At 55.6% G+C, this 26450-nt stretch overlaps 7 protein-coding genes across 7 annotated transcripts; 3 read left to right on the forward strand and 4 right to left on the reverse strand.

Annotated features, from left to right (window-relative positions):
• Window positions 1-77: 77 nt before the first annotated feature.
• Window positions 78-1820, reverse strand: N656DRAFT_768964 (uncharacterized protein; the record flags this gene model as incomplete). Its single annotated transcript, XM_064813666.1, has 1 exon — window positions 78-1820. One exon carries the CDS (start codon window positions 1818-1820, stop codon window positions 78-80), a length of 1743 nt encoding a protein of 580 aa, XP_064669353.1.
• A 2492-nt stretch (window positions 1821-4312) lies between these two features.
• On the forward strand, window positions 4313-7321 carry N656DRAFT_681963 (KAR9-domain-containing protein; the record flags this gene model as incomplete). The annotated part of the gene is made up of 1 exon (XM_064810567.1): window positions 4313-7321. A coding segment is annotated over one exon (3009 nt), but the record flags the coding sequence as incomplete, so codon positions are not given.
• A 1201-nt stretch (window positions 7322-8522) lies between these two features.
• N656DRAFT_121981 (ankyrin) lies at window positions 8523-11881 on the reverse strand. Its single transcript, XM_064808555.1, has 6 exons — window positions 11840-11881; window positions 11164-11765; window positions 10702-11111; window positions 10311-10596; window positions 9989-10236; window positions 8523-9932 (listed from the first exon to the last, which is right to left on the reverse strand). The coding sequence occupies exons 2-6, from the start codon at window positions 11688-11690 to the stop codon at window positions 8725-8727; spliced, it is 2679 nt and encodes an 892-aa protein (XP_064669355.1). The 5' UTR covers window positions 11691-11765; window positions 11840-11881; the 3' UTR covers window positions 8523-8724.
• Window positions 11882-13688: 1807 nt separating this feature from the next.
• N656DRAFT_122135 (uncharacterized protein) lies at window positions 13689-15385 on the reverse strand. Its single transcript, XM_064808556.1, has 3 exons — window positions 14540-15385; window positions 14226-14479; window positions 13689-14163 (listed from the first exon to the last, which is right to left on the reverse strand). The coding sequence occupies exons 1-3, from the start codon at window positions 14932-14934 to the stop codon at window positions 13904-13906; spliced, it is 909 nt and encodes a 302-aa protein (XP_064669356.1). The 5' UTR covers window positions 14935-15385; the 3' UTR covers window positions 13689-13903.
• A 452-nt stretch (window positions 15386-15837) lies between these two features.
• N656DRAFT_711043 (uncharacterized protein) lies at window positions 15838-16234 on the reverse strand (the record flags this gene model as incomplete). Its single annotated transcript, XM_064811722.1, has 3 exons — window positions 15838-15912; window positions 15993-16143; window positions 16197-16234. The coding sequence occupies 3 exons, from the start codon at window positions 16232-16234 to the stop codon at window positions 15838-15840; spliced, it is 264 nt and encodes an 87-aa protein (XP_064669357.1).
• A 2755-nt stretch (window positions 16235-18989) lies between these two features.
• N656DRAFT_798678 (uncharacterized protein) lies at window positions 18990-20965 on the forward strand (the record flags this gene model as incomplete). The annotated part of the gene is made up of 4 exons (XM_064817793.1): window positions 18990-19115; window positions 19175-19379; window positions 19461-19980; window positions 20908-20965. The coding sequence occupies 4 exons, from the start codon at window positions 18990-18992 to the stop codon at window positions 20963-20965; spliced, it is 909 nt and encodes a 302-aa protein (XP_064669358.1).
• Window positions 20966-23807: 2842 nt separating this feature from the next.
• Window positions 23808-26113, forward strand: N656DRAFT_768968 (PLP-dependent transferase; the record flags this gene model as incomplete). The annotated part of the gene is made up of 6 exons (XM_064813667.1): window positions 23808-24099; window positions 24155-24249; window positions 24408-25575; window positions 25664-25750; window positions 25802-25841; window positions 25915-26113. 6 exons carry the CDS (start codon window positions 23808-23810, stop codon window positions 26111-26113), a joined length of 1881 nt encoding a protein of 626 aa, XP_064669359.1.
• Between the last annotated feature and the right edge of the window lie 337 nt (window positions 26114-26450).

Consider the following 26450-nt stretch of genomic DNA (forward strand, 5'->3'; position numbering starts at 1 on the left):
CTGTTTGGACCTTTGTTTGAAACTCCATATTAATTCCGCGGCGGTGAATGGAAGTTTGGTATCGATGAGAGGACCTCTCAATCCTGTTCCGGCTCCTGCAGCTCGGTCACAATTTCCTGGCGCACCTTGCGGCACCACTGGAGCACGGCGTCCTCAAACTCGACCCAGAGCTCCGGCCTTGTATTGTACTGCAGGCCGAGAGGGTCCGCCTTTAGCAGCACTTCCCATCGCAGCTCGGCAGCCTTAAGCCAGTAGCGCAGGTTATCCGCGGCGCGGTACGGCTTCTGCGTGTCGGCATAGAAAGTCGGGATGGCACCAAAGCGCCTGCGTGACTTGTTGACGGCGCAGTTGTGCAGCTGGACGAGCCGCTGGCCGTTTGACAATGCCGCGAGGAAGGGAGTGGGCAGAGACTGCGCGTCTAAAGGTCGGCTCCGGTCGATGGGCGTCCATTTCGGCAGGAAGGGCATATTTGCGATCGGATCTGGCCCCTTCAGCATGGAACGCATGAAGGCCTCTTCTCGCTCGAATTCGCGACCCTCCCAGCCTTCGGGGTGCATCCACGTCCACGTCTTGCGCTCGGCAATTTCTGCCGCCTCGAGGCGGTCTTCTGCGGCCAGCATAGCGCGTACCCCGTCGATCCAGGATTCCATGGTGCGGAACTCCTCTTCGCGCATACCGCCAGTGAAGAGACGGGTTGCCATGCGTTTGAGAATGTCCATGACGGACAGCAGCTCGCCACGCAACTGCTTCTCGGACTTGATGGCGTCGAGACGGTCGGGTCGGTCATGGGATGTGTAGTAGATCTTGGCGGCCCGGATGGCCAGAGTCATGACATCAAGAACGCTCATCCCTTGAATCTCGTACCAACCGGCATCGGCGTCAGGCTGGAAGATGGAGGGCCGCCGCCGCTCTTCGGGCACAGGTGGCGCATCTGGGGGTTGACTCGCGGACTCGACATGAATTGTGACGGTTTCTGCGGGCGGTCTGGCGGCCCTAGCCTCCTTCAACGTCTGCGCGGCCACGCCAAGCGAGCGTGTCAGTTCGGACCGTAACTCGGCCATGGTCGGCGGCTTGGGGAGCGGCTTCTCGCGGTGGTTGTAGGTGCTTGTTGTGGGCGGCAGCATATGCTCGTCGAACTCGTCTTCGAAGAATTCCTCATCTTGCTGTTCTGCGCCAGCGTGGTCCTCAACGGGCGATTCGACGAGGGACCCCGTGCCCAAGGTGGTGTTGGTGAAGCCGCTCTGGATGGTCAAGTCTGGGCTGCTTCCCATGGAGGCATAGCTCGAATCGTGGTCGCTTCCTAAAGTCTTGGGTGAGAGGAAGGCGCTCGGGTCCAGGGCAGAGAGGTCCAGTGTCTGTGGCCGATTCTCCCGTTTCCGCATCAACCGCCCCCCTTTGCCATCGAGCAGGCCGGTTCGTGCAAAGTAGTACTGCAAATGTGCGATGCTCCCCAAGCTGAGAACACTCTCGCGGGCACGGGCACTGGCGGCAAAGTCGGTCCCCTGCGGACGCATGTAACCTCGTCGTCTGCTCGTGCTCCTCCTCCCATTCACCTGAGTGTCGGCAGCGGCGCCAGTGTCGGTGCGGCCCAGGGGAGGATAGCTCCCTGTGGAATGGCGCGAGGATGCCGAGGCATTGCTGCCATAAGATTCCCGCAAATGGGAGGCTTCGCTACTCGTTGCGGATCCGTGCGATATGGCCGACCCGGTCGAGAAACATCGGGCCATGACTTGGGGGGCTCGACGGCCCACGGCAGGCCGGGAATCGGGCGCAGGCGAGCCGGAGCGGGGGCTGGGGGGGTCTTCACACACAGCAGCCATGATTTGCGTCGTCGGTTTGCTGATGATGTCTGTCCTCGGCAGCACTTGTTCCCATGAAACTCTCAACAGGGAGAATTGGAAGGAAAGTAAACAAACGGGCAGCGCCGAGACACGGCAACGGCGCACAAGGCGGAGAAGGTCGACACGGCCGAACAGGAACAACTAGGTACGATACAATACACACTCAAGCAGCGGTCTCTGCCACGACACACTATCGACCGAGGGACCGGGTGCTGTACAGGCCGGCGGTTGTTTTCCCTTTTCGCGTTTGCTGCTGCGGATCGAGAGGTAAGGTCGTGTGCAGTGTGCAACGACAGAAATGAGAGGGAGCTTCAGGCGGAAGAATTGTCTGAGACGGATCTGGGGTGTTTGAGAGTTTGATACATCCAAGACTCCAGAGTGGACTCGGCCCAGACCAGGGGTGTCCTGAGGTGGGTTCGCCAATTACGCAAATGCCCGACGCGATGGTCCCGTCCGCATGTGGGGAGAACACGGATCGCGTCGAAGCACCTGTTTGGCGAGATGGCGGGTTCTTCCCATGTACTCTCGCCAAAGGCTGCCTCTGGATGGGACTTTCCTTACGGACATTTGGTGAACTATCTAGACTCCATCAATGACAGGTATCAGAGACACGGGAAGGTGCTTTCTAATGGATGTTAACCCCAACCATCCCCAGCTCAACCAGAGGGGCTATGGAACCTGACGGAATTTTGTCCTGATTCCGATACCTGGGCAACAGAACAAAATATCTCTGCAGCCCAGGTCCTGTCGATTGGGGTTCAAGAGCATTTGGCCACCTGATCTGAGGTGATTGGCCAGGGAACCAGCCCCCGTAGCCACAAGATCTCCTCCCCTGAAGGACGGGACTTTCCACTGCAGTTCACAACTTCCAGTGAGCACTGTACTGTCCCCCGGGCCAACGGTACGGAGGACGGTATGCACGTTTTGCTCCCGTCGACGTTACACTTGTAGAACAACGTTGAAGATCCATCCTCCTATGTTGACTTGGTTGAATTGGTTCGCCGTCGACCAGTACGGCATTCACCAAACTGCTGGCACGCCGTCACTAAGTAATAGTGCAACGCTTTTGACGGCCGAGTCAACCTAGGAACATCCCTCTCGACAGAGACCACAAACCTGACGCATCCATATCCCGAGCAGTCTTCTTGCCAGGATAAACAGGTAGGTACGAATAGACTAGTAAGGTCCATTGCTTGTTGGCCACCTCCGTCTCAGGTAGTTGGCCAAAAGTGCCGAAAGGAAAGACATGGCCAGAGCGCCCGTTCCTGCCCAAAATCATAGTGCTCCGCTGTGCCGCCCTGACGGGAGGGAAGGGGTATTGTATCCCGTGAGATTGGTTTGCCTCTTTTATTTGCCAATCTGAAGGGGGACGGAACTAACCGGCCATGGACCACCAACTCGTACTTTGGGACTTGGGTAGTCGGGGGTAGTGTAGATGCTAATATCCCATTTCCCGCTGAGATTGCTTCTTAGAACTCGCCCCATCCTGCGTTTGTTTCGAGTCTTTTGTTGACTGTTGCAGTAATTGCTTGAGTTATGGGCAGAGAAGACCGCACCAATCCTCTCGCGTCAGTTGCATCGAGCAGTTTCTCGGCTGCGAACGCTCTTTAGGATTGCCGGCTGCTGTTAGCCTGTCGTTTGCGCGCCTGCCTGTCAGCCCGCCCACTGCTGCGAACCACCGCAAATCCTCGCCCTTTCAGAAGTCAGAAGCCGACTGCCAGCCAGCCAGCCATCCGGCACCCGAGGAGTGTCCAGCAAAATACCCCCTTTACCACATGCTGTTTTGACCAGTAATTCGCGCATTGCCTTCAACTATTCACTGCGCCTGCGAATTCAAGGGGGCGACATACCTCGCTGTCCATTCCGACAGCAACTTTGGCCCACCTCAGTTCCAGTTGAGGTAACCCCGTTTTTCGACGCAGAGCACTGCTGTGCGCTGAGCCAGGCAGCCTAACGTTCCTACGTTGGCTTCCAGAAGCCGGCCAGTCGGACACGCAGCCAAGCTTAACCCTGCCACTTTTATGGGGAAAGGCGTTGCTGGCTGTGACGGAATCTGCAGCTGGCAAGCTGCTGGTGCAGGCGGCCCACTGGAAACAACCAGTGCCGTGCCGCATACCACCGCCAGGGCTCTGGGGCCCAAGCATTTCGGCGAGTTCACGCACTGCAGCCAGAAATCCTAAATGAACACTTTAGCTGCTGCTGCCCCCGGCAGTGGCGATAACAATGTTGTCAATAGAACGGATGTAGCCGCTCAAAATGTCGACCGAACCGATCCTCGCAACCTGAGTGCTGCTCCCGAGCTGACCTTTGACGGCGTCCCCATTGAGCTCCTTCAGCTCCGTACCCTCGCCGCCGATCAATCCCAACCACAGCAACAACAACAACAACATCAACTGCAGCTGCAGCACATCGAGCAAGACTGCAGCACCGCCAAGCGTGACATCGGTGGCCCGCTCAAAACCTTAAACTTAGAACAGGAGCCACAAAAACAACAACAACATCAACGTCAACCACCGCAGCAGCAGCAGAAAACGCTCTCAACAAATGACAACCCGGCCACTACTAGTCCCACCTCAGCACCGCCGACCCATCGCGCTCGAAAGCCGTCGCCTGGTCTTGCAGCGCGATTAAAAGCTCTAGGCTTTGGTACGACCCGAAGATCATCGCCGCCCCCTTCCCACCACCACGAACCTGTTGGCCGTCTCCCAGAAGAGCAACTTCGGAAGCTTGACCAGGGCCACTTGACAAGCTCGTCAAACACCGTTGTCGAGCGGCGGGGCCGCCCCTGGAAGGGCGTCATCGTCCGCATCCCCTCGGTGTCGAGCTTGAAGTCGGACAAGTCGCACGGCAAGCCCGAAGCCGACGAGCCGGCTCCCGCTCCCGCTGTTAGCGCGGGACCCGACTTTCTCCCGGAAATCGCCACCTCACAACCAATGGAAATGGACACTAACAAGTACCGGCTTCCGGAACATACAAACGGAAACGGCGTTAAGGCCCAGATCGACCGAAAGGAAGAGCACATCGCGAGAGACACTAGACCACCCCAGACGCCCGACGAGATCCCCCCTCCGCCCCTACCAAAGGACACTCCACCCTTAGTACAGCACAGGCCGAATCCGGCTGTCCCCGTTGCTAACGACGTCTTCAACCCCGACTCCATCACATTCAATCCACTAGGCCTCCAAAGGCCGGGGTCCATCTATACGCTATCACGCGCCTCGTTTGCAAATCAGCTCGCCCAGCTCACGTCTATACAGCTTCCCGATGCCGACTCTCTGTCTAGCAAGGTCTCTGCGATCCCAACAGCCCAGGCTGCAGCCAAGGCATTGATAGGCGCTGCCGACCAAATTCGCGGCTGGATTAATAAGGCTTCCGAAGTGATAGGCGGTTTGGAGAGCGACGATGATGTCGAATGGGCGGCCGCCGGGGGGCGCGAGGGTGTCGAAGAAGTGGAAAATGCCATCCTTCGGTTCGAGGAGCTAATCAAGGTCTATGTCAGCGCCATCGAAAAACTAAATGCTCGCGACGACATTGGTGAGGTTTCACCAAATGATCTCCGCCGCGCCCTCGCCCAGGTAGAGGCCATCCTGGAGGAGTGGGCAAGAATACGCAAGACGCTGCATTCTGTCAAAGCGCAGGTCGAGATTGCCATGGAATGGGAGGAATTGTGGAACGTGGTGCTCGGTGATATTCAGAGCGAGATGGACGATCTGTGCAGACTTGTCTTCGAGATGGAGGAACGGAGGCACAAGTCGATCCTCGCCGTCACAGCTGGGGATGGCGTGGACATTGGTGATTTGGAGACCATAGTAGAGGAGACGCCCCAAGCATCGCGACTGCAGGCCGCCGGCAACCGCTTCAGTCTCCCCGCGTTCCCAGTCAGCCCTACCTCGCCATCCCCAAGTGCGTCAGCTACCTCCCTGGACGACTCGAGCCTGCTGGCACTCTTCGCCAGGATGCAGCCCCTCAGGGCCTCATTGGACTTTTTGCCCATGAGGCTCTCAGTTTTCGAGGCGAGGGCAGAGGCCATTTTCCCCACAGCGTGCGAAGAGCTGGAGATGCGACGGGAAGACCTGGATGCAGCTTACAAGAAGCTCGAAAAGGACGCTGAATCCCTGCGGAAGGAGCTCGGCGAGGATCGGTGGGTCCTCGTGTTCCGCGGCGCTGGCCGGCAGGCCCAGAAAATGTACGAGTCAGTCGAAAGGAGCGTGGCAAGGCTCCGCGAAGCAATCGACTCCGGAATGCATCTGACCAATCAGCCGACGATGAGCAAGAAGCTGGAGAGTTACGAGGCGAAGAAGACGCACTACGGCCCGGCTATCGAGCGGGTGCTCTCCATCATCGACAGAGGAGTCAAGGACCGGTTGACGGTCAACGGCGAGATTCTGCGCTTGCACGCGGAGATGCAAGCCAGGTGGGAGGAATTGAAAGAGTCCATGGAGGAGCTCGACGCATCTATCGAAGAGCTCCAAGCAGACAAGAGAGGGCAGCAGCTGCGGGATTCCGTCTCCAGCATGCTATCGAACGATATAGCATCCACCATCGGAAGCACAGTCGAGACACCCCAAAGCTCGCCTCCGTCTTCCGTCATTATGTCCAGCTTGGGAATAAACAGTTCTACGAATCTTAAACCCTCAAAGCAACGCTCAACAAGCGCCGCAGGTCATCTGCCCACGCCTGCGAATCGCAGACAGTCGTCTCTGCCGACTCCGACGAGCAAGATTGCCCGCAAGCCCGTGACGGCCAGGATGTCAACGCTCTCCGTTCCTTCACGAGAGGACTCGGCCACCCCAACCGCCAATCGGATCTCCCGTCCCCCTTCGACAGCAGGCAGCCGGCCGCCATCGACTCTAGCGAACCGGCCAAAGTGGAACAGTTCAACCAACACATCCGACGTAGACACCGGCCACAACTTCAAACCTCTCACCCTCACCACACCGAGCCCGTATGCCAAGAAACCGCCCGCCCCCGTCCGCTCCACTTCTTCCTTGACACCGTCATCCGTATCCAAACTGCCCAAGCTTCGCAGTCCACTCTCACGCGCGGCCTCCGCGTCTCCCATCCCCGAAGATACCCCACCCAGATCCTCCTCCACCAACCTCTCATTCCGAGAACGCCTCGCGAGCCAAGGAGCACCGGTTTCCAGGCCTCGCCTCGTCTCGCAAACGTCCGCCCCGGCGGCGACGACGGGCGCGAGACGTGCGTCGCTACAACCCCCGAAACTTGTCGAGTCCTCGCCGGACACCACCCCGAGACCGGCTAGTTCGCTCGCCGCTTCCAGGCGCACCAGCCTCCTACCCCAGCCCAGGACCAGACCGCCGTTGTCGTCCTCCGCTTCGGCGTCAACTAGCAGCGTTACGGGCCGGGAAAGCCCCCAGGCCGTGGCCGGCGCGAGGTTTGCTATGCGCAAGGGCAGCTCGTCATCCACATCGGCTGCTGCTGCAGACGGGAAGGGAAAAGATGCGCGACCTAGGTGGAGGGGTTGAAATTTGATTTGCTTCTGTGAGGCTTGCCTACCTGGCCTGTTCTGGGTTCGGTTTGATTCAGTGAGGAACTCTGAGAAAGGATATGTCTCAGGGGCTTGATTTGTGATCTATTCGTATTATTCCCCCATTCTATTTCGCTGCGTCCTTTTGTGTTGGTTGCATTTCTCTCTCACTGACTGACTAGCTGACTGAGGCGTCATTGGTGGGCGGTGGGAAATAAATTACCATGGAGTTTTGAGGGTGTTTTAATTGCTTTTCTTCTCGGAATCTGCGTTATAAAGGCGACTCAGGGAATACGGGCACATGGATGGTTCAGGGAGGAGTGTATTACATTCTCATGGGGGATTTTATGCTGTGTCTCTTGTCTTTCGTCCCCATATCGAGGGGCTGACAGGTCGAGCAGCCTCGCAGGCAAGCATGACGGACGGACAAGTGGTGGGAAGACGAGCAGAAGGGATGATACCCAAGCCCGACCAAACAGGGACATATGTTGGGTCGTGCATTCTGGTCTGTCGGGATGGAGTTTAGATATTGCCTTTTTATCTTTTGAAGGGGTTTATCCTTTCGTTTAGGGGTGGACCAAATACTCAATTCCCGTCTCTTGTTGTCTTTCTCTCTTTTGCATTCTGGTTCCATCCATGTTGTCTACTCTCTTCCTGTGAAAAGATTCCGTTCTCAGTTTGATTCTCCGCATCTGCCGTTTCTGCTTTGGCTGTCGTTTCGACTTTATACCCCACATCGTACCCCTCGCAAGGTGTTTGCTGTTTGTCATTTCAGTTTTTGAAGAGAAACCCTGTCGTTTCTATCGCTTTTGCTTTTCACTTGCTGTTAGGTCCAATACCTACTGATTACTGTGCTCAGCTGTGGATGCACGGGACTTCTTGTAAGATATTTACGTTGGCATCCGTATTTCCTGAGGGGGTCGGATTGCTGAAGGAGCTGGGAACAGTTTTCAGGGGCTTGGTTCAGTTTGATTTTGACCCATCCTGGCATTAGGGGGCTGAGGGGTGGTAGGCCGTGCTATTGTAGATGAAGCAATTTGATGGCTGTCATTCAAGCTTGAATAATACCATGTTCATAATGGTGTGTTTGCTTGGTTGTGTATTCGCTTCGGTGTCTCAATGAGCGTGCGAGGATGGAGTTACCATCCATAAGGTCATGGACCCAGACTCAGGGGCGTGCGTTACACATCACGCAGGCTCGGTTAAGCACAAACATTGACCTTGACACTATATTATTCCTACACCGACTTGCCGGTAGGCCTGCGGTGCTTATCTGGAGATGGATCAAGCCAGCATCCGGTCAGACTAACTGTAGCATACCAGCTAGTCATTGAGACTTCTGGTTGGGCAAAGCCCTGCGCAACATTTTCCCATTTCCGCCACATTCAGTTCGGTCTAGTTATGACTCCTTCCGCAACAATCGCAGAGGTGGTCGGCATCACTGTCATCGGAGGAGTCTGGCGCCGCCTCTACGTTGTCATCGTCGCTTTTCTTCTTGGGGAAAGTCCAAGCATCCCGACGTGAATGCCATCGCTCGGAGATCACGTCGGTCCCCCGGTGTCTAGGCCTTTGGAACAGGACCTTGCCCTTGTCCACACTCAGATCCTTGCTGTCGCCGGCATTACCGTTCTGGATATCTTCGCTTGACACGCTGTCGGTATCTCTCTCGGTCTTCTTACCCAGACTGAACCGGTAGCGCGTCCTCATGTATTGTTCGCCCAACCGGGCTGCGACAAAATTGGCGGAGTGGAGGCTGACTAGTGTTCGCTTCGGCTGTTCGACCTGGGCCATGAACTCAGCGCACAAACGCCAGTTGTTGGCAACGTTCGTCTTGCTCTCGTGCTCCCTAGCTTGGTCGCAGGATGGTTTCTTGACGAAATCGCTCGGCGACTTGGACACTAGCGTAGAGACAGAAACATCGGGTTCGTATGGAGCCCAATAATATCTCGGACTTTCGGGGAAGAAACGGTCGGAGAGGAAGCGGTCGTGCGCAACCTCAGCAGGTGTGCGGCCAACGGCATTCTCGCAGAACAACAGACTGGGGTCGAAGCTCACAACAGCACGAACGAGCCCAACGGAGGCGCGTTTAGCCAGGAGTGAATGGAGCGGCGTATCACCAGTGCCGTCAGGCATTCTCAATGCCTGCTTGGCGGCGTCATGAGAGATATCGACTAAGAGCTTGAACACTCGCACGGCAGCCGCGGTCGTATACCCATTACCGGTAGCAACGCCGTCCAGCCATTGGTGCAAGGGCGTACGGCCAGAATCTTCAAGTCTATTCCGCTCTTTCAGCGCTGTGGCGAGTAAACCACTGTCGAGGAGGTTCAGTAGAGCCTTCAGTTTCTTGGCGCTTGGCTTCCAGTCGAGTGCCGCGTGCAACAATGTGTTTCGACCAAAATCCTTGGTTGTCTGATCCGCTCCAGCCTCGAGCAGAATCTTGACGATATCAATGCGGCCTAGTCGGCATGCTAGAAAGAGCGGCGTTGCGCCGTACGCCGTCTTGGCATCAAGCAGGGATGGGTAGGTCTTGACGAGGTGCGACACCAGCTCAGTTGCCCGAGCGGTTGGAGGAGCGGAGATAGCGGCATGAAGAACGAGATCGCCTGGAATATGTCAGCAACCCCCCGGAATACCCTGCTACAGTGTAAAGCTAGCTTACTTTGGTCATTAAGCCACCTGGAGATTGCGCCATCAAATCCACCAGGCGCTTGGGCTAGGTGCTTCAACCTCACGTCGTCACGAGCTCCTTTGGATTTCGCGAAGGCGAGATAATGCCTGAGTGGGATATCACTGAGGAACCACTCCACCGCCTCGATTCGGCCAGCCAGAGCTGCGAGCAGTAGAGGCGAGGTCTTCGTGCCGCTTGGTTTGCTAGCCATTGTGCGGCCTGCGGTTGCCCAATCCTTTCTACACGTCCCAGGTTAGTCAATATACCAAGCAAGCCTACAAGAGTACAAGCCGTGGGTAGTGGCGAAACGTACCTCTTCTTCCCGTAGACTGTTAGGCCCTGGTAGTAACGAGGCCGCTCTTGCAACTCCAAGCCTGTGCCTTCGACCAGATGCTCCAGTGGTAAACCTGCCCCGGTGCGTTTGATGATCTCTCCGAGGAGCTCCACACGGCCGAGCCCGACTGCCAACCTGAATGCCTCGTCCGGGAACGAATAGAAGCCAGAGACTTCATCATCAGGTTCAAGCCTTTCGGCGCTCCACCGTTCGCCGATATCGAGCAGTAGCTTTAGTCTCTGCATGTCGTTCCTCCGGATGACATCTGTTTGGACTAGTCAGCACGTTTCAGGCTCCAGGTTAGAAACGCTGTCCGGAAACAAGCAGCCAGGCGCCCGTTTGAAATGACAGCGGCATGCACGTCACGTACCAAGGAGCGGCGACGCCCAATCCACAAGCGTGTGTGGTTTGGTATGGCTCTTAACCTTCATTGACACCTGGCCAACGTTCTCAATAGTGAACTGGTCGTCAATGATTTGGGCGTAGATCCTTGGCGAATCATCATCGGCGACAGATTCGTCTTCGGAGTCCTCCGAAGAATCGTGGTCCGCCAGGTACTGAGTCTTTGGTTTCTCTTTGGGCACATATTGCGCCCGGGCAATCTCAAGCACGGCTTTAGCGACCTCAAAATGGCCGCGGGAAAACGCGAGCGAGAATGGGTTATTGTTGTTGCCGTCATAGACAGCAATCTTGAGCGGAGCTTCTTCACTGGTATCACCCCAGGCAGCCAATGTGAGCGCCTTGGTTGTCTCAAGATCGCCCTTGAAGGCAGCGTTGAACCTTCACGATGTCAGTCACTGTAACAATATCGGGGAGAAAGAAGAAGGCTTACAGTCTCAGATAGGCTTTCTTCCTCGCTTCTGTCACGTCGTTTACGTTCTTGACACAGAAGTTGAATTTGTACGGCTCCGGACTCTTCTCCACTCTCCCAAATGAGTTCTCGTTTCGATGATTGGGGATCTCCAGACGGTGTAGGTACTCAGGATAGAGTTCCGCAAACCGCTTGGCTCCCATGGCAACCATCGTTTCCTTGATTTCCACCATCGTTTTGGTGGCTTCCTCAATCATGGCGGCTTTCTCCTGAAGACCGGGAATGCTGTTCGGGGACGAGACATCTTTCTCGTACTTCTCCAGTGCTCTGCGGTGGGTCTCGCGAAGCTTGTCAATCTCTTTGGAGACAACCCATTGTTGGTAGGAACCTTCCTCAAAGTGGTTCAGGTAGATATCGATTCCCTCTGGCAGGGTTGGGCGAGATGGCACCTGCTCCTCCCCTTTGTATTGTTGGAGCACATTGAGGTGCCTGTATACGATATCCAGGGCTGACTCGCCGGTGAAACGAGGCTGCCAGGTATAGTTCATGTACTGATGTGAGAGGGAGGTGATAACGTTAGGGTCAGCGCCACGCTCCAGGAGTTCGAGAGCTATTTCTGGGGTCTGGGATTTCAGGGCACAAATCAGCGGTTGTTCCGTCATCTGATTGTAACGCTTCTGATTCTCCTCGAGCGTACTCAGTTGGCGTTCCATATTGACAGCTTGCTTCGCAGACTTGAGCCTACCGTTATCCGTCAGTTATTGGTTGGGGTTCCCACAAGCTGGAAGCACAAGCAGGCGCCATTGGAAATACATGGAGAGCAGGAAAGACGGTACGCACCAGGATTCAAAGTCGACATGGGGCACAGCGCCATGATCAAGGAGCTTCAGGACCATGGCCAAATTTCCCTGCTGAATAGCGGCATTCAGCGGAGTATCCGACTTCGGGGGGGAATAGCGGAAAGCTGTGTGGTTAATGACCGTCTTGGTCCCCACCGCGTCCGATTCCCAAAGCGCCTCAAGCAGTGATTCGGCGTTCTCCTCGACATAGCGGTGGAAAGCAGTGACGCCGAACATGTCTCCCTGGGCCGAGGTCGCCCCGAGGCTAATGAGGGTCTTAGCCATCTCCTTCGCCTTCTCGACGGGGAGAGCCAGGGCAAGCACAAGGGTCAGCAATGCACTGGAGGGTTTCTTATTGTAATCGAGAAGCTTGACAGGCAAGAGGACATCGGCGCCATATTCCTGGAACGGAAATCATTAGCTATTGTGTTTGGGCGCCGGGAGCGAGCCGGAAGTTAGATACCTGAACAACGGTTTTCACCACCTCCACATGCCCTTCGATAATTGCGAAGTGCAGGGCTGAGCATGGGGTGTCCCAAGCTAGCACGTTGATATCGTAGAAGTCTGGTTCCTCCTCGTCATCTTCGAGGGCTTCGTTTTCAGAGGGAACAGCCCCCTGCCGCCGAACCTTGACGAATGATCCGGTTGCCATGCTGTGTACTTCATCTTCGGACTCGTCTCGTTCAACAAGCTCGGCATCGGACTCGCTGTCCTTGCCGATGTCCTGACTCTTGATCTCGCCATCTTCGCCGCTCGTCATACCTTTCTCTCGCCGACGCTGGTCCTGCTTGTCTTCGTACTCCGCTTCATTAGCAAGACTTTTTTCAAGAAGGATCTTGACAATCTCCACGTTCCCTCGGGCAGCTGCAAGGTGTAGGGCTGTTTTTCCGTCCGCTAGACGTGCAACAAGACGAACTCCAGCGTTGACCAGTGCGCGGACAACCTCGGGTGTAGAGCTCATGACAGCAAGATGGAGCGGTGTTCTTCCTGTGTGGTCCCGGGCGTTGGGATCAGCGCCTTCTTGCGAGAGCCAGTCCATGACATGCTCAATGTCTCCATCCACGATGGCCTGGCAAAGCCGCGCAGTATTGCCGATATAGGCCATCTCCGTCCAGTCGTCGTCAGTGAGAGGATTAAAGGAGCCGATTTCCTGGGCCGGCATGTCAGCTGCGACGATCCTGTTGCTCGAGGGTCGGGCCAGGTGATTGGGCTTACCTGTCTGCCAGGATCGTCTTTGATGAACGAAATAGTGCCAGACACATATATTTTCTCTTCCTCTTCCGCAATCTTCTTCTCGTCTTCTGTTTTCGGAACAGGACAATATCCACAGCAGTCGTTTATCACATCTTCGAACCGACCGAACTGAGAAGTATCAGCACAAGGACAAAACATAAGATTCGCCAGGCAGATCTCACGAAGGCGGGATGCCGGTGTAAGTAGACTTCTCTGTCGTCGGGTTGGTTCCACTCGGCGTTGAGAACTGCAAACTTTCCGTCAGGATGCGCTGAGTAGGGAACACGGGGACGTGTCACCTACGAAGATCCCTGGTATAGCAGAGCTTCTCGATCCGTTTGGCATTGAACTTTGGACCGTAGGGAATGGTAAACGTGTGATAGTTGGAAACCTCCTCCTCCGTGACCCAATCCGCCACTTCATCCTCGTGCTCTTCCTTGATGTTGCCAGCAAGAGACCGACGGCTGCGGTGATAGCGGTTGATTGCAGGACGACCTCTTTCCTCACGACGTTTGTCCATATACGCGGACCTAGCGGATGAAGTGGGAAGCCGCTCCAAGACTAGAAGTCGTGCTAGTCCAAGGGTCCGCTGGAAGCTCCGCTCAAAGATGGTCGGGTCGATACGGGAGCGGTCAAGGTCTGGCCAGTACACTTCGAAGCCTCTATGACTGTATTTCGAGAGGCGATTCTCATACGACGGGCTCCGGCGCGACAAGTCGATGTGGTTGATCTGGGTTATGAATGACTGAAGGGCACGGGGGGTACAGTAGACCTGCTTGCCATCGTAGGCAGCACCCGAGCAATCCACGTCGAAGCCAGTCAAGATCTCCGAAACGGATTTGTAAATACGGAGAACAATCTGCGAAGAATGAGCGGAGGTCACCGGGTAGTGGACGGGGAATTGCTAGCTGCGAGATTACCTGGACATGACGAGTCGGGTACTGGCTACCTGAAGAAGGGCGTTAGTAATGAGATGTCTGACTGCGTAGAGAAAAGCGCTGGACTGCTTACAGATAGTGACAGCATGCTTGGTTCTAACAGTGGTGGTTTCCGTGAGAAGGGCATCCCGAATTCGTGCCTCGATATCTCTGATCTTCTCAACCGCTTGCTCTTCCGTAAGTCCGTACAGGAACAGGTCAACATCAGATGCGGGACTGAACTTCTCATGGTAAAACTCCCGAAGGCCACGCTTGGACTTGTTGTACTCATCTGGGACTGGAAGGAGACTGTTGACAACGGAGGATCCAGCCGCAACTACATTGCTCCTGAGGAAGAAAGTTAGCGGGCCGGTGGGTGTTTACAGGAGAGGTGCCATAAATCCATACCAGTCGAGTTCAATAAGTGAGGATTCGGAGAAGACATTGAAGTTGCGCTGGAAGTCCTTGAGGGACTGGACGATGGCAGGCGAGTTGTGCGGACGCCGCACCTCCTTAGACAGGGGCATGATGTACTTTGATCGTTCTTCTTCTGACTCGCTCGCCAGGTTGCGTGCCCTGATCTTGATGTTGGGCGTGTCCTCAGTGAAGAGAGGCAAGACGTTGACGTGGGGATCCTTGAGCAGCTCGTTGCCCGGGTCTTGAGCGAACGCCTGGCGAAGATGGCCTTCATACTTGCGGAAAGGCTCCATCAATTCCACCATTGGGGTCTCAGGATGTTTGGCAACATAGTTGACGAGGCCCTCCAGGGGCACCGGCAAGGTAGGGAGAGTGTCAGATGCCATCTCGGAAGGCAAGGACCCAAAGTAGAGCTTGACAAGATGACGAGCGGGAGTCTATGAGATTCGAAGGTGCAGTGATTGCAAGAGGACGATGTCGTGCGAGTTTCGTGCCACGGTTCAGAGACATCAGCTCCCCTTTATAACATTGGATGCTCCCCGAGGTTGTAGAATGGGCCCTGGCTCTAACGAGAGTTTTTTTGAAGCTATGGTGCGAATTGAGACTGCCGACGCGCCTGGGCATCCGCATCCATGTATTGGGCGCCGATAGCGCGATTCTGCCTAGAACTGCCTAACATGAACAGGGTCTCAAAACGCGATGGAGACGCAAGATCCCGTGACCAAGTCAAAAATTAGGCACAGAAACCAATGCAGGATAATCGAGGTGAAGCTGGAAGGAGGTGAGGATTGATCAGTGTTAGAGTGATCAGGCAGCGAATGGAGTAAAATGGCTGCCAAGCCTCCAGTCGTGGTGGTGACTGTCTTCAGCTGGGAGTCACCTACATAGATGCCTGGCCAATCCGGGAAACGACGCCATATCCTTCATTTGTCTTTCTCTTCGGGAGAGAGCTGGACAGTTGAACCGAGAGAAGAGACGTTCAGAAAGGCAGGACCAGAAAGCGATTATCCAAGGTCCACTGCTCGTTTCTGAAGATTAAATTGGCAGCAGAAATTCCGCTGGTACAGCACAAGCCAGTCCCTCCGGCCTGGTAAACATAACTCCCTGGAAACAAGGAGTAGAAGCGGCAGCTGCCTTTAAATTATGCGAGCTACGCCATCGATCCCATACGCAAAACGAACTCAACTTGATGCGCCATGCCTGCCACAGCTCGGTCCGGTGGCCGAACAACGCCCTTTGAATGAAACCTAAACGCCGTATCCAGTAATTCCAAAGTCCCGGTCATGCTCTTATAACGCGATGGCGCCTCTTCGATTTTCCCGTAGATGCAATAGGCCCTGAAGGCCGCAGAAGACGAGGAATCCCTAACAATAACCAACGTCAGCCCCGTGTAAAGTACGGTTTGGGCAGGGAATGCATGGAAGTGACGATGGGGGATGCATACAGCATAGATGATGACGGCCGTGAAAACAGTGCCGGCCACTGCAGGCCCGTTCTCGGGATCCTCGTCGCCGCCAACCAGTTCGGGATGGTTATTGTTAAAAAGGAGACCGAGGACAGATAGGATGACGATGGCAAAAAGCGAGATCACGACGCTGTCGGATCGTCAGTACCGTTCCGATCTGGACTCATGGAACGATCTGCTTACCAAGACCATGCTTGCACCGCACTCACAATGGGCTTCATCGTCCCGGCGGGCAAGGAAGAGGGATCTTCGAGGGTGTGTAAATACAATCTCCAAAGAGGCGCGTACCAGTACTGTAGCAGAACTTCTGGGCTCGCCCACGAGCACGAGGCAGCTGTTGATGAGCTTATTGTACAATCGAGGAATGCAGTTCGGTGTTGAAACAGCCGATCCTCAGCAGGAGCTCGTGCAGGGCTGCGGGCATCACTGCCCCACCTGTTGGCTAAGTGATGCCTAAGTTTCAAGGCAGAAATATAAGGTGCCTCATCCGAAGAGTTGCCAAAGGGACCAGTTGACTTTGCTGTCCTGACTCCGTACTCCGTACTCACGGAGCTTCGTACTTCTCCCAGTACGGCTTCGACATCACCCATATTCTTGTTGGGTGGAAGTCTTCTTCACGGATGCCAACGACGGCATCCCTCTAGGAAGGTCGGCCAGTCTCTCGGGCCCGCCCAGACTCGTTTCTGGAAAAGTCCCCACCAGATGTGGCTGTTAAGTGCAGGCAAGATTTCGCACCCAAAAATCGGCCTCTCGACTACCCCTCTTAACAGATTGAGGCAGTGGTACATACATGACAGCCTAGATAACAGAGGCGCCCTCATCCAGGTGACCCGAGGTATTGATACGTACAGTCGGGTACCTTATGCAAAATTTCTGTCAAGAAACAGAGTCCTTGCTCATCAACCCTGATTCTTGCTTATCAAGCACTAAGACCTGGCTCTGTCAAACTTTCCAGGTGCGTATAAGACTTGTGAGCGGATTGCGGCCTGAAGGCATGCAGCGTCTACCTATCGTCAGAAGGATCAATCCTAACCACGTACCTATATCACAAGGGGCCATCTCTGAGGTAGGCATCTGCTTCCGCGCGAGCAGAGGTTTCTACTCATAGCGGTCAAGAAGAGGTCGATAATCGACATGTTTGATCCAATCCATCCCGGTGACCCACCTGTATCCGGCTGTCCGGTCAAGGCCTCCGATGTTTGGGTGCCAAGTGCCACGGCCTTCACAGACCCTGAGAATCTGGGGCAACGAAACGCCAAGACGAGCCTCAACTTGAAACGAGCATTCTATGTTTGTGGAACTGCTACGCCCGTCGCCGACAATTCCAGCACTGGCCATATCGCAACCTCCAACTTCCCGGGTGAAGTCCGAGGTGGTGGTGAGCAAGCATGCTTGTCTCGCGGCACCAGCGATTAGGGGTACAATAAGAGGAGCCTGTGCCCCAACATCCAGGAGATTGTCAACCACATTGATGAACGGCGCATTGTGGGAAACTCCACGCTGATCTCCGTGTTGGCGACAGTCTCATTGTAACACAGCATCAGCACAGCAAAAGCTAACTTTAAGTATACGAGTTGCTCAACCTCCGGTTGGTAAAATCAGAAACTCAGAATTCCGATGCATAGGCATTACTACAAACTTCCTGCCTTTGAATGCCTGCATATCCATATCCGGGTCTTCAACACGAAGATGCCGAGTATTGATGCCACATGAGGAGGGCCGTCACTTGGACTGCAATGCTAACATGTCGACAAGAGCACTAGGTTGAACGGGAGATCGGTCTCCGAATGTTGTCATCATTCATACTTGTTCCAAGGACAAGAGGCGATAATCTCTCCAAATTAGGATTCCACATTAGCCGCGTTAAGTTGCCAAAGCGACGATGCCCATTTTCTCAGAGCGGCATTGGATACCAAAGGATCTCACTTGGCAGATCCCGTCGCTTCCAGCCTCCGCATCCAGGTGTGGAGTAGTTGGTTCAAGGCATCGGGTAGCCGCTGAAGGATGTTTGCCTGTACCAATCGGCGACCCATGATGCTCTAAATTCGGGTGGGCTGTGCCGCTCCGGGATCTTTGGCGTCCACTGTTGACGGGGCAGCTGCACAGCAACGTCAGACAACATGGACAGTGTTCGTTTGACCATTTCCAATTGTGCGACCGCACTGGCAGAGATGTGTAAGTTATGTACGGAAATATCGAGACCGTGCCTCAAGTGTTTGACAAGTTGACTGAAATGTTGGTGCAGTGATTGTTCCCTTTGTCGCCCAACCGACCGGCCGTTGTGCCGGCGTGGCGGAACGTTTGACGGGACGGGATGAATACCTTAGCTTCGGATCAACGCCTGCCCAGGATGCTCTAGATTGCGAGTCATTTCCAGCAATCTATTTGCAGGCAAATGTGGTATGCTGCAAGGTACGTGGACCGTCACGCCAACAAGTGAGCGTAGGTCCAGATGGATGCACAAAGATTTTCGTTGCATCATCGCTCGCGTACCTTGTACGCGCTTACCTGCATTTAGCTTGTTGTTTGGGAGTGAGTGGATGGCCGATGCCGTGCCTCTTCACCGCAAGCTCCTTCCTAAGCCCCCGGACCTGACATCTTCCGACCACTGTCCGAAGTCCCAAGGACACGGCCCGGTAACCATTAGTAGTAGCACATAGGTACAAGTGTTTATATATCACCCGCCACATTCTCCCAATCTTCCATCCAGTCTTTCCTTGGCCGCAACCTTGGAAAGCCAGTTCTAGTGTCACCCAGTCGCGTATAAGAAGCAGTTCCCGTCCCCAAGGTGTGCATTGGCAAATCACAAACCACGGACTGCACCCCGGCCCAACCAACGGCAACTCGCAGGTGACGCTTCCACAGCCTTGCTTGATCCACAAGGATCCCAACCGGCTTCACCTCGTCAAAAACAACAGCAACAGCAGTAGCAACATTAGCCAACATTAGAGTTCATCAACAAGCATCACAATCAGAATGCGCGTTTCGGAGAGCTTGTCGCTTCTGCTGGCCACGGCCGGCACCCAAATCGCCGCCCAAAGCTTGACGACAACGAGCGCGGCCCCGACCAGCACAGCCACGCCAGAGAGTCCAGAGACGGGCGTAGGTGACGTCCGGAAGCCGCAGAATCTCCCGGGCATCATGCTAACTGTAAATACCAGCAACTCGGAGACGCCACAGTAGTCAACAACAACCCTGTTGGTGTTGTGTACAAGGCTACTCTACCCGAGTCTGCCTTCTTCAAACCCGCCTACCCCGACGGCGGTAACATCGAGGGCGAGATCACGGCAGTGGCCAACCCTGACGGAAGGGGTGTGCTCTTCACCCTGAAACTCAGCAACCTGCCCAAGATTGGCGAACCCCTCCGTAAGTCAACCTGCCGCAAGGGGAAAGGGGGAAATGGGGGTTGTCTCGACGGAGAATTCGCTAACATCTCGCCCTTTTCAGCCTACCACCTTCACGTGGCCCCTGTGCCGGAGAACGGCAACTGCACGGCGACTCTTGCGCATCTCGACCCCTTCATCCGCGGCGAGGCGACGCCCTGCGATGCCGACCACCCCGAGACGTGCCAGGTGGGCGACCTGAGCGGCAAGTACGGCGCCATCTCGACCGATGAGGACACGTGGGAGGACTCGTACGTCGATCTGTACGCGTCGACGCTCGAGGGCATCGGAGCCTTCTTTGGCAACCGCAGCATTGTCATCCACTACCCCAACAAGACGAGAATCACCTGCGCCAACTTTGAGAAGGTGGAAGGTGATGAGAGCGGCACCACCACCACCAGCACCGTGGTGCTACCGACATTCACCTCGGCCAACGTCACTGTCGCCCCGACCGGCGGCAGCCCCATTCCGCCTACTACCCCGCCCGCGCCGACAACGACTGCGCCGGTCATTGGCGCCGCGGCGGGCTTGAAGGTCGGAATTGCGGGCGCTGTCGCCTTTGGCGCGGCGATGGTGTTCATGCTGTGATTGATGATGGATTAATTAATTGGAAAAGAGCGGGTGGCGTTCTAGGGCGTTAGCAAACGGGTAATTATCCCCCCTGGCTTGCCTTTGTCATGCAGCGAGGGGTTTCTGCCAGTATTTACTTAATAGCCGGCTTGGGTCGGAAAAGGAAGACGTTCTCCATGAACCTTATAAGCGAATGTATTAGTTAGTGGCTAAGCGCCGCGTCATTGTCTTAGACGATGAAGTCGTGGTAATCGTGGACTTGGAGTTTGAGTGCGGTTCGGGTCGGTTATTGAGAATCCAAGTGTTCCCCATCTCCCCGTCTCTGCTCCCTCCGTCTTGGTAGTGGTCAGACCAAGGGCTGGTACTGGTTTGCGAAATCGAGCCCGCATAATTCCCCGCGTGCGAAAACGCTTAACGTTAAAGATACCAAGACCGTCGTCCTGACGCTTGATATCGTTAGATGCGGCTGTGTCCTCGATGCTTTCAGATCACAATGTGGAGTGTCGGGGTGGAACGGTGCGCCTGTCAGGAGGAGAATCACGCACTGTGCAAGTACGTAGCTGCTGTTAGTGCAGAGCAATTTTCTCACGTTAAAATTTTGTCTGTCGACTACCCCTCTTAGCAATGCCAGCTATACACTGTAGCTTGCCGTACTGTGTGTGGCCAGGGCATGGTTTCAAATTGCCTGGGGGGCGCTAAGCAGGACTTGCCAGACAGCCTCGGGACAGCTTTAGGTACTGTACCACACGAGCCACAGTACGCAACCACTGCAGCATCGCAACTCACCAAGGGCATTTTCCTGATTATTACGGAGTACAGTAGCCACGATGAAGGCCTGCAAACGCTGTGGGTCCTCTGAGCCTGCCGTTCTTTGCGCGGCGATGGTTATTGGTGCAGTGTTTGGGCGGCGGGATGGACCCACTGATCATTGCGTGCTGCAGCCTCCCGTTGCGGGCCTGGTATTTTGCCAGGGCCAGGGTCGTGGGTTTTGACAGCTGAGGATGCAAATGGTTTCTTTGCGCGAGCCCTGCTCACAGCTGATCATAACGCAGCCTGATGTGACGGTTACCACCCTCTCGAGCCTCTCCATCTCACGATCACCTCGAGCGAGCCCCTGTCAACCTGACAGAGCGAAGCATCCGCACAAAAAGCGCCAGTCGGGATGATCACACCAACTACACTACGTGATGAACCGATATCTTTCTCGCAGTTTTCGTAATGGCGGCCAATTAGAAAAGGGAGATGTTGGCTTGGCCGGAGATAGCCCGTGGCGATCTGCGACTCAATCTCACCTGGCAGCTGCTGTGGTTCTGTGGGGTTGCAAGCGGGCCAGTCTGTCGTCTGAAGTTGACCCAAAGCTAACCTTAGACACATCTGTATGGTCCTCTGGGAAAGGGGAACGGGAAGACACCTGCAGTGGCGTTCAGGTGGGGGACAATTTGGGCTGCCGTGCATCGGCTGTGATCTGTGGTGCACCTGGTTGAGGAGGTACAGTACCTTACATACTGGTTCCATACGTCACCTGCCTTGTAGCTGACATTGATCCCAGCCCTTAGCTAGGCTGATTTCGTTGATGATGCCTAGTAATGACAGACTATCGGTCGAGCATCCGCATCAAGGTGAAGATTATCTGGTCTGGTTTCCTCTCCAATCTGACTGAGGTACCAAGATGCCATTAGTAAACCCAGGCTCAAGGGATCAGCTTGGCGATATTCATGCAGTTGGTTGAGGGATACCAGGGCGAAGTAGTTGTCGAGATGTACATGTAAGAGACGGTTGTGAGGTTTCTTCCTTCCTTCCTCTCATCAGCCTCGGCTTGGCCAACGCCTGCCTGAACCCCCCCTCAACTTCCCAACTTGAATTGTGAACATGGACGCCCAGGACGGGATCAAGTTCAATTCATCCCAACCTGAGGAGCTAATAATGTTAACACCTACACCCTTTCATGTCGCCCGCTTTACTAATGGTGTGTTTTCTAGCATTGCAATATATCGTGATCCGATGTGGCACCCTGGCGCTGGAGGTTGCACCTTGCAAGGTTACAGTCGATCTACGCCATGACCGTTCCGAGGGTCGCTCAAAGTCACATTCCACCTGCCGCTGCTGATGTGGGTTCATGCCCCATGCCCGGTGCTACCGTTAGATGCAGTGATTTACCTGGCTTGCAGATCGACAGAGAAAAAGCAAAGATTCATCAGTCGAGCCAGTGTGGTCCGCCTTTCACTCACCCACGCCGGGCAACCCGAAGAGTCGAGCTGTTGCGTCCGAGGAGCCGGTCGAGGATCTTGGTGCCTCTGACTCGCAGCCGCCAACGCAGCCTTAACGTCACCCACACTTCCCAAATCAGGGGAAGAGAGGCAGCCAACAAATCATATTCGCCCCTCTGAGTTCGAAATCGGCGACGTTGTTGGCTTCGGGGAACTACTGGGGCCGCCTCACAGCCCAAAATGGAAATAATTGAAGCGGACCAGCCCCAGGCTGGCAGCCCCTCTGCTTCCTTCACCTTGCAGTCATTGCCACGGGCACCCAAGACCAGCTGCAACGGCCCCAGTTAGCACCGCAGCTGCAACAGACGACGCGGTAGGGCTAGCCGACGTCGGCCAATTGCCTAACAGACTGGTATAGGATGGCTTCATAGCCCCTGGCAGCTAGCTGCATAGACCTGAAGCGCACGTCTGAATATCGATAACGCCGCATACACGATACATATCCAACCTGCCAGTCCGTCTGGTGACAGCCAACTTCACCTGGGCAGTGTTGGCGTCGGATACCGGATTCTCGGGACCACGCCCGGTCCGCTCCTGTCGGACCCTCGGATCCTCGACCCAGCTAGAGCCGCCCAAGACGACTGTCTCCCCTTTCCCCCGCTTCTCAGGAAGGGGAAGAGGGGGAAGGAAGAGAGGGGGAAGGAAGAGAGGGGGAAGGAAACTAATTTGATGTCTTAGGTGATCACAAACATTCGGTTAAGGTCACCGAGCAGGTTGGAAACCAACATACATGGCAAAACCTGTATATCGATCTTCTAGGTGTGCTGATGCGGGGAATTTGTCAGGGGGTAGAAGGACTAGCCATGTGAGTGAAGGGTCGGCAATCGTCAGCAATGGATGGCTTTAGCGGCTTGTAAGGTTGCCGTACAGACGAGGCGATTGAAGCTGGAAGCAACCCGTCACCTTCGCCCTCCTGGGTGGGGGGGACCGGCACGTTGCTCTCTTCTGACTATCCAGTGCCGTCGAACTAAACCTGGACCTAGCATCCCGTATCGGATGGGTGGCGTCTCTGTCAGCATCTTGCGCTATCATGACAGGGCCCGCTCCGAGGCTATCTCACAACCGAGCTCCCAGCTCAACTCTCGCCAAGACCGCGGGTGACGGCGGCCACGGTGAGCCCGGACACAATCTGGTTGGAGAGGCATGGCTTCGGATTGGTTCCGCGGCTAGAGATGGATCGATCACTCACAGGAGAGGGCACCAGGCTCCTGGAGACGGCCCTATCTCCACCCCATCCATCGCGAAGGTGGGCAATGGCTTACGGCGACTGGCCCAATGGATATCTGTGTCTTTCCTTCTGAGGCACCCGGTTCGCTTGCCTATTCGATGGGTGCTGACTAGACGTTGGTGCTGAGCCTTCCGGAATCACCGGCCTATTAGGGCCGGCAGATCTAACAGATAGAGTTCTGTATGGCACACCTTCCCTAGCGTGGATGTATGTCTCTCCTGCAGACCCTTGCTGTTCGGAGGGGTGGTTGACGGGAAGTTGCTCCAGAATACTTATACCTGTGACTCTCCAGTCCGGACACTTGTCTCAGGGGTTCTATCTTCATGCTTGCCAGCTTCTCTCCATCATGGCTCGACCTAATCTGCTTGTTCGTCTGTCAGGCCGGAAACAGGATGGCCCTGTTGCCGTCTCTAACGGCAATGTGAAGCCATCGAGACAAGGAACCCTATGGCGGCACAGGTCGCTCGCTTCACTCGGACGTAGGATCAGCCCAGATCCACCACCTGTGTTGTTTCCCCCGGCAGGCGACTTAGGCGTTCCCTGCGCTATTTTCGACGAAGGCGACAGTGTCCCTTTCAACGCTTATGAAAGAGAGGTGGAGCGCATCCGCCATGAGGAATATCCCCATATGAACCATGGTTAGTCAATCAATAGCTCGCTCTAGCAAGAGAGTTTGGATTAACCGCCTGGTAGGAACTTACCTCGACCACAGCGGTACCACTATCTATGCTCGCTCCACCGTGGACAGGTTCGCCCAAAAGATGCTGTCGAGTCTTTACGGGAACCCTGTGAGTAGGATATTGGCCTCTCTATCTGCCCCTTTATGCTGTCTTAAATGCCAGTGTGCCCCTAAAACCAGACGGCGGTTTCCCTTCTCTGCTCCCCCCTTCCTCCCACCCCCCAGAACCACCCTCGGTAGTATTGTTGTGGCTGACAATGCTGGTAGCACTCGGCCAACAAGCCGGCCAAGATGTCTGGCGATATGGTCGACTCGATCCGGGAAAAGGCGCTGCGCTTTCTCGGTGCCGATCCTCGCCACTTTGACCTCATCTTCACCGCCAATGCCACAGCCGCTATCAAGCTCGTAGCCGACGCCTTCCGGGATCTAGCCGAACAGACACGCTCCGGTTCCTTCTGGTACGGCTACCATCGCGACGCCCACACCAGCATAGTCGGCGTCCGGGAGCTCAGCAACGGCGACCATCACGTCTTTGAGGACGATGCCGAAGTCGAGGAATGGTTGGGTGGCGGCGGCGGCGGCTCCTCGGCCGTTGGTACACCGCAGCAGCGCTTCTCCAGCCTCGGCCTGTTCGCATACCCGGGCCAGTCCAACCTCACCGGCCGGCGGCTGCCGCTCGAGTGGGCCCGCAGGCTCCGGCAGCAGCAGCGGCAGCGGCAGCACCACCACCTACAGGACACGTACAGCCTGCTCGACGCAGCTGCGCTCGCCATGACCAGCCCCATGGCGCGCGTCTTTGCCGACCCGGACGCGGCGCCCGACTTTGTCTGCGTCTCCTTCTACAAGATCTTTGGCTTTCCCGACCTGGGCGGCCTGGTCGTCCGCCGCGAGTCGGGCCACATCCTGACGCTCCGGAAGTACTTTGGCGGCGGCACAGTGTCCATGGTCAGCGCCGTCGGGGGCGCCTGGCACATCTCCAAGGGCTTGGAGAGCACCCGTTCAGCGGCAGCGGGGGGGCATCATGTTGCTTTTCCACCTGTTGCTGCTAGCAACACCACTACCGCGGCTGGGGCTGGGGCTGCGGCGCTACACGAAGGCCTCGAGGACGGCACGTTACCGTTCCACAGCATCCTGGCCCTCGGCGAGGCGATCGACGTGCACGCCGAGCTGTACGGCTCCATGGAGAACATCTCGAAGCACACCACGGCCCTGGTGAGGAGGATGTACCGCGGCATGAGCTCACTGAGGTATGCCAATGGCCAGCCCCTGTGCAAGGTTTACGAGAGCGAGCAAGACGGCGGCGCGGCGTATGGGGACCCCATCAGGCAGGGCGCCACTGTCGCGTTCAATGTCTTTAGGGCCGATGGCGGCTACGAGTCGTATTCGACGGTCGAGAGGCTGGCTAATGAGAATGGGGTTTATGTGAGGTCTGGAGGTAGGTTTTAACTTATTCTGCCATGTCAAGGGGGGTGGAGAGGAAAGCATGAGTTCTCTATCCGTGGTTCGGCTAACACATAACCTAGGGATTTGCAACCCTGGTGGATTGTTTACTGCGCTGCAGTATGAACCGTGGCAGTTGAACCGCGCAAGATCCGCGGGACATCACTGCGGTAGGCTATCTTCATCTGCTTGGTACCACTGGTAACTGACCATGGTTACAGGTTCCGATGGGTTGAGCTTGATCAACGAGTTACCCACTGGGTAAGTCATAGAACCCCCTTTCCCTTGTGTTGTGGCCTTGCATTGCCCCTGGTGCTGACGGCTTATCCCGCAGCGTCGTGCGAGCAAGCCTCGGCGCCATGAGCACCGTCCAGGACGTTGACAATTTCCTGACCTTCCTGCGCAAGACGTTCCTCGAAAAGGGGGTTCGAGCCCGCACTAGCGGTTCTACCGTGGCGGATCAGCTTGAGGGGGAGCTTGCTGTCAAAGAGCGCCAACATGCCCCTGAAGCTGCGGTGTGCTACTCTGTGTGACTGTCTCTTCGTTGAGGTAGCTTTCGCGCCAGGGGTATTCTTTACGGCAATAGTGCCATGCTCCTATTCTTGCATGGTCGTCGGTCCGTTTGATACCGTCTGTCTCTTCCGGTCATGGGTGTTCTTGTGGGTACATACAAAGGGGTCTTGTTGGCGCGTGTTGGCGTCTGGTTTTCAATACATGTCGTTACAGTTGTTGCGTCTTGCTACTTAGGGGGATCACTTTTATGGTGAACTATACCTATCACATCCTGTTTGATTGCTCCGCTGAGTCTCCCACATAGGAAAATGGAACTTAAGCTCCGGTAAGCTTGCTTGCCCTCTGTGAGTGTAATCC

This window comes from Canariomyces notabilis (assembly GCF_033297395.1).
Source record: "Canariomyces notabilis strain CBS 508.74 unplaced genomic scaffold N656scaffold_13, whole genome shotgun sequence".
NCBI lineage: Eukaryota > Fungi > Ascomycota > Sordariomycetes > Sordariales > Chaetomiaceae > Canariomyces > Canariomyces notabilis.